General features: G+C 42.9%; 3 protein-coding genes across 6 annotated transcripts in view; 1 reads left to right on the top strand and 2 right to left on the bottom strand.

The window, feature by feature from the left end:
• Positions 1-883, bottom strand: part of Haus2 (HAUS augmin like complex subunit 2) — an 18551-nt gene extending 17668 nt beyond the window's left edge. Inside the window, exon 1 of the mRNA XM_005364312.3 lies at positions 736-883. Coding sequence (XP_005364369.1) covers positions 736-828 — 93 coding nt within the window. The 5' untranslated portion in view covers positions 829-883. The remainder of the gene's footprint in view (positions 1-735) is intronic.
• On the top strand, positions 881-6560 carry Lrrc57 (leucine rich repeat containing 57). 4 transcript variants are annotated; one of them, XM_005364314.3, is made up of 6 exons: positions 881-999; positions 1258-1363; positions 1469-1607; positions 2239-2507; positions 4721-4906; positions 5566-6560. In XM_005364314.3, the coding sequence occupies exons 1-6, from the start codon at positions 896-898 to the stop codon at positions 5605-5607; spliced, it is 846 nt and encodes a 281-aa protein (XP_005364371.1). In that variant the 5' UTR covers positions 881-895; the 3' UTR covers positions 5608-6560. The 4 variants fall into 4 exon arrangements, with proteins under 4 accessions (XP_005364371.1, XP_026643569.1, XP_026643570.1 ...); XM_026787768.1 differs by having other exon boundaries at positions 881-948; positions 5566-6559; XM_026787769.1 differs by having other exon boundaries at positions 925-1006; positions 5566-6559.
• Positions 6561-10067: 3507 nt separating this feature from the next.
• The window catches only part of Snap23 (synaptosome associated protein 23), a 30318-nt gene continuing 24746 nt past the window's right edge, over positions 10068-15639 (bottom strand). Inside the window, exons 7-8 of the mRNA XM_013352596.2 lie at positions 13516-13660; positions 10068-11279 (exon numbers count right to left, since the gene is read on the bottom strand). Of these exons, the coding sequence (XP_013208050.1) occupies positions 11214-11279; positions 13516-13660 (211 nt within the window). The 3' untranslated portion in view covers positions 10068-11213. The remainder of the gene's footprint in view (positions 11280-13515; positions 13661-15639) is intronic.

Here is a 15639-nt window from a genome sequence, read left to right as displayed (position 1 = left end):
TAAAATAAAATAAAAAATAAAAAAAAAATAAAAGATGCTCCCACAAAAAAGTCTCCACTGGAGTTCTTCTGTACTCAAGTCCTCCTGCCCCAAACACACTTTAATAATTTCCACAAGTAGACGTTGTCGGAAATGCTCGTTTTAAGTACCAGCCAGTATTTCTTTCTCACTGCCTCCACTCTACAGTCTAGTGTAACGGTTCTCAGCCTGTGGCTTGCAACCCTTCTGGGGGTTGAACGACCCTTTACAGGGGTCGCCTAAGACCGTCGAACACACGGGTGTTTCCAGTACAACTCATAACAGTAGCAAAATTACAGTAATGAAGTACCAACGAAAATAACTTTATGGTCGGGGTTACCGCAACATGAAGGACTGTATTAAAGGTTTGCAGCTTTAGGGAGGTTGAGAATCTCTGGTCTAGTGGAAGCAGTATCAGTGGAATTTTTAAAAAAGAAAAATGCAGAGCGCTGTTCCATCTCCGACAAGTAGCCCGGGATAACCTGCAAACACTCAAAACCACAGAGTACTGGGAACGCATCTGCTAGGTCCCTCACACTTAAAGAACCCACGGGAGAATGGTCACGGCCATAGTCTCCAAGGAACGATACCGGCCGGGTATTCAACACAGCCCTCAACTGGAGGACGACTCCCGCCCCGCGCAGCCACGACCACCACCTCACATCACAGCGGAATTCTGTCGCCCCCTTGATGACGCCGTCGCGGGCCCCGGCGTACCTCAGTGACCATCCCCGAAGCCACCCAGTGGTTCAGCAGTAGCCCAGCCGCACTCGGCGCGGACGCCGGGTCCCACGGGTTCGCGGCAGCCATGGCTCCTCCACACTTCTGGAACTGGCGCGGGGAGTGAGAGGCACACAACGAACGATCGCGCGGCTTGATGATGTCACAGGGCGTTCCCGCCCGGGCGGAAGCCCTGGGAGCGCGTCTCAGGCGAGCGCGGGTCCCGGGTGTTCCCTGGCGGAGCCTTATCTGCACGGTGCCGTAGGAGGCGAGTCTCGAGCCCCCTGATCCGGCAGCGGCTGCCGGAGGCTCCCCGGCCTTAGCTCGGCTTCCAAAGCAGCAGGACCTTGTGGTAGCGCTGTCTACCAGCCTGCTTTCTCCTTGCCACACTCTTTGGCTGCCCCCTAGGAAGTAGGGATAGGCAGAAGGTGACAACTGGGACAGGAGACCCAAACGGGAGGTTTACCGGGTGGCTCTAAGTGTAGACTGGGCGGTGACAGCTACGCTTCTTTCCCGCAGGGAACTGAGCCGCGGCGCTAGGATGGGAAACAGTGCCCTCCGCGCTCATGTGGAAACAGCGCAGAAAACCGGTGTCTTTCAGCTTAAAGACCGTGGTCTGACCGAGGTGAGATGAGAGGGGACCCGACCGAGAAACTAAAAGGGAGAGGGATGGCCGGGTGGCCAAGTTTATTGGTGCGGGATTTTCCACGCTATGAACTCCTGTCTTCAGTTCCCCTCAGAGTTGCAGAAGCTGACAAGCAATCTAAGGACCATCGATTTGTCCAACAACAAGATCGACAGCCTGCCGCCTTTGCTTATAGGAAAGTTCGCTCTGCTGAAGAGCCTCTCCCTCAACAACAACAAACTGAGTATGGCTTTTGTGCTGGCTAGCTTTTGCTAGTGAGCAGCAGTTATGAAGGGTGTTTTTCCTCTTACAAGCTGATTTTGTTACGAAATCAGCTCAGGAGATGCAGAATGTTAAGAGTATTGAAGCTTTCTGCCTATTGCAATTAAATCTACACGCCTCCTTGGGTAGCATAATCATTACTACTAGGTTAATTTGGACTCAGAAGACTTATGGGATAAGGTGTAAACAGAGTTATCTAATTGAGGGCGGGGAGGTGGAATGGAAGGATCTTCCAAACCTCCCTAGATTGTTAGAATATACCGAGGCCCCATTACAAAACGAAACTACTATACCCATAAATGCTTTTCTGCATTTAATGGCTCCTTAATCTTCTGAACACTGTTGGTAAAATGCGATACCTAAACGTGACATGAGAATTCTATGTAAGAAGTGGGGCCTGGTGATTTAGGCCTTATGATCCCAGCTAATCAAGAGGCTGAGGCAGAAGGATCATAATTTCAAGGCCAGCCTAGACAACTTAATGAGACCCTGTCTCAAAAATAGAAACAAAAACAAAATGAAGCAGACTGCACTGTCTTTTTATAAACTTCATTAGTTCTACCAGATTCTTAAAAAAAAAATTTCTTTACCAGCTGTTCTACCCGATGAATTATGTAATCTGAAAAAACTAGAGACTCTAAGTCTAAACAGCAATCACCTGAGAGAGCTACCGTCCACCTTTGGGCAGCTTTCTGCCCTGAAGACCCTGAGCCTCTCTGGGAACCAGCTGGGAGCACTACCACCCCAACTTTGCAGCCTGCGGCATCTGGATGTAGTAGATCTCTCTAAAAACCAGATTCAGAGTATACCCGACACAGTAGGGGAGCTACAGGCCATCGAACTCAATCTCAACCAGAACCAGGTCGGTACTTTTATTTCTGAGAGAGATCTACCCCCCTCCCCTGTGTATATCTGGTTTTACGGTCCCCCAATCCTTTCCTGTTTCTTCAAGGATATCAGAGGCTAAAAGATATATTCCATAAGCTGAACTTACTTCAATGCCCAATGTCAGGGAGTGCGTTGATGGTGACTATGTAATAGTGTTCAAGGTGTTTTGCAGAAGGCAGAACAGAGTAACGGTGAGATATTTACACACACACACTACTGGAAGTTTTGCAAATCTTCAGTTCCTTTTCACACCACCAATCACTCAGTGAGGAGCCAGGGCAGGGATGGTATATAGAGAATAAGACCTAAACCCATTAAATCTAAGATTCAGACATCTTTTTCTTTGGCTTGGTTAAGTATCCTTCTGTTGAAAAATCCCTAAGTGACAGTTTTTCTGGAGCGAGCTTATCATTGGCAACTTTAAATTTGAAATGTTTTGCCGTGTTTTGAATCTTCTTGGTTGTTTGGAAAAGCACTCTGCTCTAGGCATGAGGCAGTGACGAAAGAAACACGAGCTTAGAGAGCCCTTAGTTTCTGTAGCTTTTATGTCCCATGTATGTACAACTCAGTATATTAGCCACCATGTACAGGTTACTTACTGGTCTGCTAGACCATAGTTAGCATTATTATGACATTCACTCTGAAGGTGGCTTCATCTTTTCCCTGAGATTTTTAAGGAAAAATGGGTTAGATATACCATGTAGCTGGAAGGTTTCTCAGACCTTAGTTGAATAATCTGGGGAACCTAAGGTGAAAGGTCTAAGAATCTGCATTTGCAATAAAATTCCCAGGTGAGGGTTGTAGATACGAGGTAATCAATAGAATATAGTGACCTGGGACTGGACAGCAGCTGAGAGGTACAGTAATTGTGTGGCACACGAGACTCCGGTTCATCCTGCAGCATTGGCAGGGGCTGCTTGTTCGTCCCGGCCACCCAGAACCAAAATAATCACACAGAAACCATATTATTTAAATCACTGCTTGGCCCATTAGCCCTAGCTTTGTATTGGCTAACCCTTACATATTAATTTAACCCATTCTGTTAATCTGTGTATCGCCACTTGGCTGTGACTTACCAGCTAAAGTTCTGGTGTCTGTCTCTGTGGGGGCTACATGGCTTCTCATGACTCTGCCTCCTTTCTCCCAGCATTCAGCTTACTTCCCCGTCTCTGTTTTCCCTATAGCTCTGCTATAGGCCCAAAACAGTTCCTTTATTTATCAGTGGTAATCCCAGCAGCATGGGAAGGAAAAGACTTGGAGCATTTAATGGGCCAAAGAACTGAATGGATCGAAGACAAAGTGTCTGATACTGACCTGGAGGCCCTACACAATGCTGTTGAATGGACATCCCAATGTTTTAGTGAAAATTGTAGATACAGGGCTGGAGAGATGGCTCAGCGGTTAAGAGCATTGCCTGCTCTTCCAAAGGTCCTGAGTTCAATTCCCAGCAACCACATGGTGGCTCACAACCATCTGTAATGAGGTCTGGTGCCCTCTCCTGGCCTGCAGGGATACACACAGACAGAACATTGCATACATAATAAATAAATATTAAAAAAAATTGTAGATACAAAACTATATTAGAGATTAGTAAGGCAGGACTGTTGATTCAGATTTTGAGGTCATAAGTGAAATAGCTTTAAGAATGACTGTTTTCTAGGAGACGTTTGAGAATGTAAAATATGAAGCATTAGGGGTTTCTGCTTGAAAATAAGAAATAGATGTAAAAACAAAATCAGAAGAAATTCAAGAGAGGAAAAACCTAGAGTCACACATAATATGAAGTCTCAAGGAAAGGGTGGACGGCCCAGTCAATGTAGCAGTGCATGGGGGAGCATGGAACCTTGCCTCTGGCAAGGGAGCAGCAGGTGTCAGAATGTTTATGTGGTTGTTTCTGAGTAGCAGGTTACTGGAAACTTTTCCCTCAAACTTAATGATTCTCATGTTTTCTGTAACGAATGTACAGTGCTTTTATTATTAGTTTTTATTTCTGAAAAACTACTGGTAACCTTCACATCATTTGAAAGTGGAGGAGTAACAGAAGGCTTGTTAACAGAGGCTTCTGCAACGAGTAGGTAGTGAGAAGACGGAGGCGGTGGAAGAGTAACTAGGACACAGGCGAGGTCTGTTTCAGTGTGTTAAGAAGTGGCCACTGTGCTCTCTGCCCTCTGCTTTGCTGCTGGACAGATTTCTCAGATCTCAGTGAGAATCTCCTGCTGCCCACGCCTCAAAGTCCTGCGCCTGGAGGAGAACTGCCTCGAGCTCAGCATGCTTCCACAGAGCATCCTCAGCGACTCCCAGATCTGCCTACTCGCTGTGGAAGGCAATCTCTTTGAAATAAAGAAACTTCGAGAACTAGAGGGTTATGATAAGGTATGTATTGGCATCTTCCACATTTCTGGTGTCTTGCCGGAGAAAATGCTGAGGTAACCTAGGTGATGTCTATAGTTGGCATCGCCAGGTTCACATTATGGAGGCAGTTAAGACTTGGTCAGACTGTATTTGGGCCAAGATGACTTTTTCCACGCTCTGCATATCTTCCTAGTAATAGACATGAGAAAAATCAATGTGCTTTAGTAACTAAATAGAGTTTTCCGGGTGTGGTTGTATGGCTTTAATCCCAGCACTTGGGAGGCAGAGGCAGAGAGATCTCTGAGTTAAAAGGCCATCCAGAGGTACATAGTGATAATCTGTCTCAAAAAAGGAGAGGAAAGGGGCTGGAGAGATGGCTCAGTGGTTAAGAGCTCTGTCTGCTCTTCCAAAAGTCCTGAGTTCAATTCCCAGTAACCACATGGTGGCTCACAACCATCTGTAATGAGATTTGGTGCCTCTCTGGCCTACAGGGATATATGCAGGCAGAGCACTGTATACATAATAAATTTTTTTAAAAAGGAGAGGAAAAATAAAAGTAAATTTTGTATGAAATGATCCAAGTCAAATTAGAAAGAAAAAAATTTAAAAACCTAAATTTAAAAAATACCCTTATATTTGCCCATAAATACCATATGTGTATTTTTCTCTTGTGTTTTTAGTACATGGAGAGGTTCACAGCCACCAAGAAGAAGTTTGCATGATGTTCTACAGGACCATGAGAACCCTACAGGACACAGACTTGGAAGCTCTGTTGGAATCTGGCCGAGCTAAAGGCTCCTGATGTGGGAGATGCTCCAGATGACATTTCATTTAATAACTTTCTGATAAGCTAAAGGAGAGGACTTAGGAGGCAGGAGGAGCCTTTCATTTTGAGCCATGGGTAGGGCGATGGCCAGCGCTGGTCTTCAAAACCAGCATCTAAGAAACTGGATCTAAGAAACTAGGAGGTAGTTGCTGTTCATTGAGTGAGGGAATGCTGCCTGGTAACAGGACGACTCCATACCACAGCTGGAGACTTTCTGGAGTTGTAGCGCGCCAGCTTTCATAAAGTCAGTTACCACATCACCTCTGTGTTAACACTTCATATTTTTATGAAATTCTAATTTGTGGGCAACTTGTATGGTTAAGGATTTAGGCTTTTGTTCCTTGCTTCCACTTGGAACTTGGGGTGTACATAAATATGTAGCTATCTTAAAGCAAGCTTTACCAAGAGGAGCACCAACCCCTCAGCTACCAAGGAATGCTCCACAAGGCTGCAGTAGCAATTTTTTTTTTACTATTGTGGGTGCCTTATTGGTAGGGGGCTCAGAAGTGCTAAAAGTATATGCAAAAATTGTAAAATTTTTGTTTTTTTAGTCAATTTAGGTATTTGCTATGTAGCCCAGGCTGCCCTCTGAATTACATTCTCCCTGCCTCTACCCCCTTAAGTACTGGGATTACAGGCATGCGCCTCACTAATCCTACTTGTAAGATTTTAAATGAATTTTAATAATCAAGATTTTCCTGGAGCTTTACTAAAAATCATGTGTTATTTCTGGTAATTTCTCCCATTTTTGTATTTATAACTGTACTAATCAAATTACCTTCAAGAAAACCATTGCTATAATATTTTAAATTAACCTATGTTTATCATGGTTATTCTCTGAATGAGAGGATATACTAAATAAAATATTTTTAATGAACTTTGGAAGCAATGTCAATCATTTAAAGAAGAGCTTGTGATCTCCTGAGTGGTGCTTTGTTCTTTGAAAGTAAACTGGGAATGTGTTTCATGAGCAGTGAAATCTACTGTGTCGCCCAGACATTTCTGAGGAACTGGGAACCGTGCTTAAGAGAATGTGAGGGCACACAGTTTTCAGATTGTCACTGGTAAGGACGCTCAAAGCCATCGCCAGGACTGGTTTCTGAAGTCTGTTCTTGGCTAAGGATATACTAGTAGTTTTCAATAATAGTTAATACTATCTTACAGTTAAAAAAAAATCACAAGAGCTTACATGAAGTAGCCTTTCTGGCCTTGTATTTGGTCCAGGTGCTCTTTTCCCCATGTTGTTTTCTCTATTGGGGATAGGTGGTGTCAATTGCTCAGTAGCCATCATGAAGATTTATTTTTCTGTGTTTGAGTTGCCTGCAGTGGTCAGAAGAGGGAATTGGATTCTCTGGAACTGGAGCTACAGATAGTTTTGAGCTGCCTTGTGGAGGCTGGGAACAGAACCCAGATCCTCTAGAAGAGCCACAAGTGTTAAAACCACAAGTGGTCCTGCCCTATGTCTAAGCTCCTTCCCTAAATCTAATCCTAATTAACTATTCCCCCATCTGTTGATAGAATGGTTTCCACAGCCTATATTTATCTCTCTTACTAGATTAAAGTGCTTGACGCTTTAAAGTAAGGAGCTGGAGAGAGAGCTCAGTGATTAAAAGTACTTGTTTTTGCAGAGGACCCAGGTTCAGTTCCTATACCTACAGGATGGTTCACAACCATCTATAACTCCAGTTCCAGGGGATCCAACACCCTCTTCTGGCCTTTGGGCACTACATATGTGTGCTGTACCTACATACATGCAAGCCTAACATTCATACACAAAATCTTTAAAAGCAACAAAAACAAATCTACCCAATAAGCTTTAAGTTTTCATTTGGAGTCACAATATGGATGGAGTAGGATCATGGGCTCCGTCCTTAGAGGGGTCAAGGTCTGGATCCAGAGTTTGTTATTTAATAGCTTTCTAGGCAATTTACTCTCATCTGTAAATATAGGGAATACTTCTCAGGTATGTATTATAGTGAGAAGACACATAAAAACAACAAAGCGGTACTCAATGAAATAAGCCATTTATCTTATCTATAAAGCCTAAAAGTACAGCTGAGTAAATGATACAGGAATAGAGGCAGAAAACCACAACTTCAGGATAAGTGATCTGAATATCAGATCAAACTAGGGACCTAATCAGGATAACTAGGAAATGAGATCACCTAGGAAACCAGCATTCAAATAACACGTTTTTAATTTTTATCACACTTTATGTGTATATGTATATAAGCTTGCATACACCATGGCACCACATGTGGAAGCTGGAGGGCAACTTTTGTGAGCTGGCTTTCTTCCACCATGTGGGTCCTGGAGATCACACCTGGCTTGGAAGCAGGTGACTCTACCTGCTGAGCCATCTCACTGTCGCCCCCCTTTTCTGAGTAGGTTTTCACATATCCCAGATTGTCCTAACTCACTGTATAGCTGAGGATGACCTTGAACTCCTGGATCTTAGAGGGGCGTGCCACCACACCTGGCTTACGTGGTGACACAAGATTGAACCTAGGTATTCTTGAATACTAGGCAAACACCCTATGAACTGAGTAATTCTACAACTTCAGTCCTAAAAAGTTAATTTTAAATGTTCATTATAGGATGTTTAGAATTTAGATGTTTTAGTTAATAAGAGAGTCATAACCCATATGTAATAAGGAAAGATCAAGTGAGAATAAAGGATAAATTAAAACTGAAGAAAAAACAAAATGGGAATAGCTCAAGTTAAGACTCAAGATGAAATTTGAGCTTTACTGTTTTGAGGCAAGGTGAGAATTAATTTAAAATATAAAGTTTATGCCTGGCAGTGGTGGCACATGCCTTTAATTCTAGCATCAGGGAGGAAAAGGGAAGCAAATACTGTGTTTGAGGCCAGTCTGATCTAGAGATTGAGTTCCAGGACAGCCAGGGCTGCAGAGAGAAACCCTGCCTCAAGAAACCAAAAAGAAAAAGGAGAAAAGGTTTGGTACAGGATACTTGTTCTTTTTTATTTGTTTGTTTGTTTGCTTTTGGAGACAGGATTTCTCTGTGTAACATCCCTAGCTGTCCTGGAACTAGCTCTGTAGACCAGGCTAGCCTCAAATTTACAGAGATCTGCTTGCATCTGCCTTCTGAGTGCTGGGATTAAAGGTGTGTGCCACCACTGCCCGGCGGGACACTATTTCTTAACTGTAGTCACAGGTACTGTGTTCAACGTCACAATACTAGAAAATCAAAAAGCGAAGCCAGATGACAGATGACTCCAGCTCATGTTAACTACTTGCTATTAACTCTCAAAAATAATGGAAGGGACAACAGTTTCTTTGCTTTTATTCTCTTTCATCAAATTCACGGATCTTTGACCAAGAAGAACTCCCGCCATTCTAGAGAAAATAGCTATTATTTATTACATGTACACCTGACAGACACCATTCTAAGGTTTTTGTTTGTCTTGGTGGGGAGAGGGTGTTTTTATCTAAATGTAGCTTAGGCTGGCCCACAATTCACTGCGTAGGTTGGCTCTGCCTCAGGTTCCCCAGTGATGGGATTACCAGTGTAGCCTCTGAGCCCTGCTCACTCTAAGAGATTTCTAGGTATTACCATTCTGTGAATTAGTTTATGAAGTAGGATTAATTAATTCCCATTTATAAGTAAGGAAACCAAGGCACGGAAAGAGGCATACATTCATACCTGCCAATGAGAGCAAAAGAAACTGACAACTGGGTGTTTTAATACATGTTCCAACCAACTAAACCCTGGATACCACCTCGCAGTACCATTTCTTTAGCCAGATCAATGCTAAAAGAAAAGCACTTTTGCCGGGCGGTGGTGGCGCACGCCTTTAATCCCAGCACTTGGGAGGCAGAGGCAGGCAGATCTCTGTGAGTTCGAGACTAACCTGGCCTACAGAGCTAGTTCCAGGACAGGCTCCAAAACCACAGAGAAACCCTGTCTCGAAAAACCAAAAAAAAAAAAGAAAAGCACTTTTAGGTATAGCACTATCTAGTGTTTTAAACTTAGTTATACTTTATACATTCAATCCCTTCACCTGAAAAACTATCCATACTGTTATGGAGCATTTCTCTGTTGTTTAACTTCAATACTGTCCTCCTCACCCTTGGGATGTTTCTGAGCTGTGTCGTCTTTAGTAAATGACTTCCAGTTAGAAATACTCAGTGGATTTAAGTTCAAATGACTAAGACAATTAATGACTAGAACGGACTCGAGACCAGCCACAGAAACTCCTATAAACATTCCTAATAAGAACTGGAAAAGAGCTAATTGCAGCATTCAGCTGCAGTGCTTGATGTATGGACATTTGCTTTATTCGATTTGTTAACTGATTAAATGATCGCCCCCACAAATAAGTCAGAAACATGTTGCCTATTTGAAAGAACAATACCATTAGTTACAAAATTTAATTGTAAGAATCAAGTAATGGTTATTGGTCAAGCCAATCTACTTTGGTAGCTCTAAAGTGTACAGATGCTAATTCTTAAACAAAGGTGACAACAGCAACTCAACATTCCCAGCATTGCAGGATCTACATAGGCGTGACTCTGAAAATACAGCAGAGGGGGTGGCAGTACAGTCCTCAATGATTAATCTGAAGGCCTAATTTCCTAAACAACTTATAGTAACAAATTATAACTTTTTAAATGTCTAAAACTACACAAAATCCAAAGTAATCTATTTTGCTACCTGAGATCAAACAAGTTTTCTTTTTCATATCTAAACATAATTCTTAGTATTGAGGTAAATCTGAATTCACATGATACACTGTCAAACTTTACCCAAAATTTTGAAGCCCTGCTTTAGTGAGGAAGTCTCATATTTCATATATATATGTACATCTTTAAAAGATTAATGACAACTTCACAAGGTTAACAGGTCTACAATGGGACCATGCTATGACTCCTGATACGAGAATTTCTACATGTGCAGTATGAAACAGGATCCCAGAACCTATGTACATATACAAATCACTACAAACTCAGTGAAGCTCACTGTAAGAAAACCCACTGTGTTCTCCTTTGGAGCAGAAGCTGCAAAATAGTGATGTAAAAAAAGAAAAATGCATGAGTAAAACCTCCCAGCCCAGGCATTAGCCTGTTTCGTTTTCTTGACCTGTAGTTTCTTTAATGAGTTAACAACTTCAATTCTTCTTCCTTCCTCTTGCTCTTTACCACAAAACTAAAACCAAACAAACCAACCAACAACAAAAGCTACTTATACAGACACCCACACTTCATGGCTCTTTGGCAATGCTTCCAAATCTTGAATGCAAAGATGCTAAGTGAGGAGGATGATGGACTGGGTGTGATGCACGGAAAGCAGCTTAGGAGTGTGAACGGGGAGAGGCTGTAGTGAAGCCTAAGCAGGAACCTACCCCAAAGGACAGAAAGGAAGAAGTAGGGAGGCATTCCTCCTCTGGTCCTTCTTTCACCAACTTTCAAACTCTGAACAGGTAATGACTTAGGAGGAGCTAGAGAACGGAGAAACTGGTAAAGAAGTACAGCAGTGGCTTTAGCTGTCAATGAGTTTCTTTGCTCTTGTATTGGCAATGTCAATCCGATCTTTGTTGGTGTCAGCCTGGAGGGAAAAAATAAAGAAAAATCTCAGTATTTGTTCACAAATCACACTTCAACACAAGTTGACTTGGGGGATGAGAGTGTAGCTCATTACAAACATCACACACACATACATACACAGTTTTATATACTTTGTATCTTGATATGGGCATATGACTATAATCTCGGCATTCAAGAGACTGACATGAGCTCAACAGCAACCTGGGCTACGGTCAAACTGTCTCAAAATAACAATGAAAGAGGATAAGGATACAGTTCAGTAGAGCACTTGTCAAGCACACGTGATGTCCTATGTTCAATCACCAGTACAATAAAAAAGCAAAATGTTTAATGTGTGCGGGTATTTCACCTCAAAGTGTATCTGCAAACCATGTGCTGTGGGAGCCACAAAGAGGATGCTGGATCCCTGGAATGGAGTGGGATGCCATGTGGGTGCACCCCTAGTTTACAGACATGCCCCACCACGTCTGGCTTGTATGTGGGAACTTGGGATCCAGATACAAGTCTTTATGCTTGCATGGATGGCAGGCACTTCAACTGAGCCACCTCTGTTTGTTTGTTTGTTTGTTTGTTCATTCATTATGTGCATTGGTGTCTTGCCATGGGTGCCGGGTCCCCTGGAACTGGAATTACAGACAACTGTGAGCTGCCATGTGTTCGCTGGGAATTTAACCCCAGTTCTCTGGAAGAGCAGTCAGTGCTCTTCACCACTGAGCCATCTCTCGAGCCTGCCATCTCTATTCATTTTTGAAACTATAACTTATTACCTGGGCTGGCCTCGAGTTTGTGAGTTCAGGTGATCTTCCCATCCCTCTAGAGAGATGGGACTGCAGGTATGTAATCCCACGCCCAGCTCATTTTTGATGCTCTCCGACAGGAGTCTCATTTGGAGCTACTCTAGTTCTGACCAAGAGAGACTAAAATAACCTTGCCAGAGATCTTTGGAACAGATGTACTGCCACCCACAGAAGCATCTAAATTAAAATGATGTGTAATCTACACCCTAAACCCAGACGACAGCATTTTATGGTAATCCTGTAAGTGGCTCCAGTGCAAGTGCCTGAAGAGGACAGCGGGTGTCATACTCCCTAAAGCTAGAGTTGTAGGCAGCTGGGAGCCATCTGATGTGGTTGCTGGGAATGAACCCAGGCCCTCCATAAGAGCAGTAAGTGCAGCATGGTGCAAGCACCTTTAATCCCAGCATTTGGGAGGCAGAGGCAGGTGGATCTCTTTGAGTTCAAGGGCAGCCTGGTCTACAGAGTGAATTCCAGGACAGTCAGTCTCAAAAAACAAACTAATTAAAAAGCAATAAGTGCATCTTTTAATCACAGAGTCATCTCTCCAGCCACATATAACTCTATTTCCTTTCTTTACTATTTTGTTGCTGTTGTTTTTCGAGACATGGTTTCTTTGTGTAGCCTTGGCTGTCCTGAAACTAAGTCTGTAGACCAGGCTGGCCTGAAACTCAAATATCTGACTGCCCAAGTGCTAGGATTAAACGCATGCACTACCACCACCCAGCTAGACTCTGTCTGTCCTTGGATTCTCTATGTAGTCCAGGGTGGCCTTGAACTCACCACAGAGATCCAGCTGCTTCTGCCTCCCCAGTGGTAGGATTATTGGTGTACTTCATTACACCCAACTTACTCAGTATATTCTTTTTTTGTTGTTTTTCTTTTTTTTTTTTTTTTTTTTAAAGACAGCCTTGGTTGTGCTTTGTAGAGCAGGCTGGCCTCAAATTCACAAAGATCCACATGCCTCTTCCTCCTAAGTGCTGGGATTAAAAGCATGTACCACCACCATATGGCAACTCAGTACATGCTTAATATTTGTCTATTTATTCATTATGTGTATGTACATGTGTATAGAGGTCAAAGGACAAACTGTAAGAATTGGTTCTATCCTTCTACTGTGTAGATCCCAGGGATCAGACCTGTGGCAGGCACCTTTACTCCTGGAGCCACCTCACCAGCTCCACACAATACACTCTTAGCTTCACACGGAAAGTTTTAGGTTAAACTTCATTCCAAGCCTGTGTCTTCACAATGAACCAACTGCCATGAGCAAAATAGTAAGACTGGCCATTTGATTTTGAAATGTTGGTGCTGCCAGCTTACCAGCACTGTTCTGAGTAGATGACGTTTATCCCCCTTCCCCCAAAAGTACCCAGCACAGACATCATCACTAAAGTATCACTGGACTGGCTATCTCATTGCTCTGTGGTCTTACTTTCTTACCTTTTCTGTGATCCTCTGTATTTGCTGGTTCTGAGCATCAATTTCATTGCCCATGTCCAGAGCCATGTTCTTTAGATTGCCTAGGATACTGCCCACTTGAGTCAGGTTCTCTTCCATCTCATCTTCTCTGGCATCATTAGTTATACTGTCACAAAAGGAGAGTTAAATCAGAAATTTTTGTTGAGTTACAATGGACAAAATCAGGAAGGGGTGAAAAGAGAAGAGAAAGAAGGCAAGCAGGAATGGCACAGGCTAGCAAGATGGCTTAGCAGGTGGAGTGCTTGCTGCGCTTGACGGAACCCATGTAGAGCTGAAGTGAGAACCAACTCCACCATAGAGAAACCCGGTCTCAAAAACCAAAAAAAAAAAAAAAAAAAAAAAATGAGAACCAACTCCAAAAAAGATGCCTTCTGCACTCCACATACACATTATGGCATATATGTGTGCTCATGTTCACACATACACATATAATAATAAAAGGGATTTTTGGTTTTGTTTTTAAAAGCCAAGCATGGCGGCACATACCTGTAATCCTAGCAATAAGAAGGCTAAGGCAGGAAGATCAGCACAAACTGGAGGTCAGCATGGGCTACACAGACCTTGTCTCAAAACAGCAAACAAACAGCAAAGGCTGGCCAGAGCCACGTAGAAGATGATCAACACAACTCTGGACAGCAACTCAGAGTGTATTTTCCAGCACCGCTGAGGTACTTGTTTATGGTAATACATTAATTCTCATACTCCATTCCAAATCTGCCTAATCAGGAACTGTGAGTGGATCTACTCAATCTGTATTTCTTTATTTAAAATTTTTCCTCCTCAGTAGAATCCCACTATATAGACTAGGAAGGCCTAGAAATCACTGTTTCCCAGACTGTCCTTGAATTTGGCAATCCTCCTGCCTCAGCTTTCCAAGCGCTAGGATTACCAGGAAAGCAACTTGGTTCCCATTCCAGATAGCCTTATCATGCTACCCTGGCTGGCCTATAGCTCCTAGGTTAAAGAAATCCTCTTACCTCGGACTCCAAGCCCAATTGAATCTGTATGTTTTGGTTTTTTTGTTTTTTTGTTTGTTTGTTTTTTGGTTTTTCGAGACAGGGTTTCTCTGTGGCTTTGGAACCTGTCCTGGAACTAGCTCTGTAGACCAGGCTGGTCTCGAACTCACAGAGATCTGCCTGCCTCTGCCTCCCGAGTGCTGTGATTAAAGGTGTGTGCCACCACCGCCCGGCTTGTATGTTTTGTTTTTAACTTCTACATTTCTTTACTTGTAGTGTGTGCATGCACATGCATATGTACATGTCACAGCACATGTGTGGAGATCAGAGGGTACGTTATGGAAATCAGTTCTCTCCTTTTACCATATGAGAACTGGAAACTAAACTCGGACAGCAGGCATGGCAGCTCCTTTCCTGCTGAGCCTTCTCACCAGCCTCCAATCTGTGCTTAATAAACCTTCAAATCAATCTGCGCACATTCAGATCTAAACAACTACTACTTTAAAGCAGACTGGAAAACTACGATGCAGTAGAAAACCTAATAGTCATTATATCTAGAGTAAACCTCAGAATAAAACAGTTGTTTTCTGGAAGTACTTAAACCTTGAAGAAACCACTGTAGAAAACAGTCATTGTTTTCTATTATCAACAGAGCTGCTTTACTGAAGGAGCTTTATAGCTTTTATGACTATGCTTTTGGTCACAAGGTGGTCCTGGTACACCTGAGCTGTCTTGTATTACTGAGTACTGCAAACAGTGCACCATAAGGACTAAAGTTACAGGGGTGTAATGCTTCCCTTCACGAAACATATTAATTAGGGACTTCGGTATGAGGAATTTGTTTTACCCAAAAAACAACTTTGGTATAACAATAAATATACTTCTGCACAGCTGTTTGAGATTCAGTCCATCAAGGCTGGACCTCTCTTCTGCCTCAGAGCCTGATTATATTCTGTAGGGACCCTATTTCTTTGACCGTGCCATGTAACCATGTAACTCAGAATACCAAAACTATGGCATTACTAGGAGATAGTAGAAAGGAGGGTATGGGACTTGACGGCAGCTCTGCCTTTTCTTACTTCTTTCTTTTTTTGTTTGTTTTTAGTTTTTCGAGACAGGGTTTCCCTGT

This window comes from Microtus ochrogaster, assembly GCF_000317375.1.
Source record: "Microtus ochrogaster isolate Prairie Vole_2 chromosome 14 unlocalized genomic scaffold, MicOch1.0 chr14_random_1, whole genome shotgun sequence".
Lineage (NCBI taxonomy): Eukaryota > Metazoa > Chordata > Mammalia > Rodentia > Cricetidae > Microtus > Microtus ochrogaster.
Note: the sequence above shows the minus strand (reverse complement) of the source record. Positions and strands in the feature narration are given on the sequence as shown.

Bases quoted from the DNA above. Each gene is read 5' to 3' on its own strand.
- Lrrc57 (XM_005364314.3), top strand. From the start codon at position 896: ATGATGTCACAGGGCGTTCCCGCCCGGGCGGAAGCCCTGGGAGCGCGT. The intron at 1,000-1,257 runs GTAGGAGGCGAG...TCTTTCCCGCAG, and splicing joins AGCCTTATCTGCACGGTGCC to GGAACTGAGCCGCGGCGCTA. The intron at 4,907-5,565 runs GTATGTATTGGC...TTGTGTTTTTAG, and splicing joins AACTAGAGGGTTATGATAAG to TACATGGAGAGGTTCACAGC.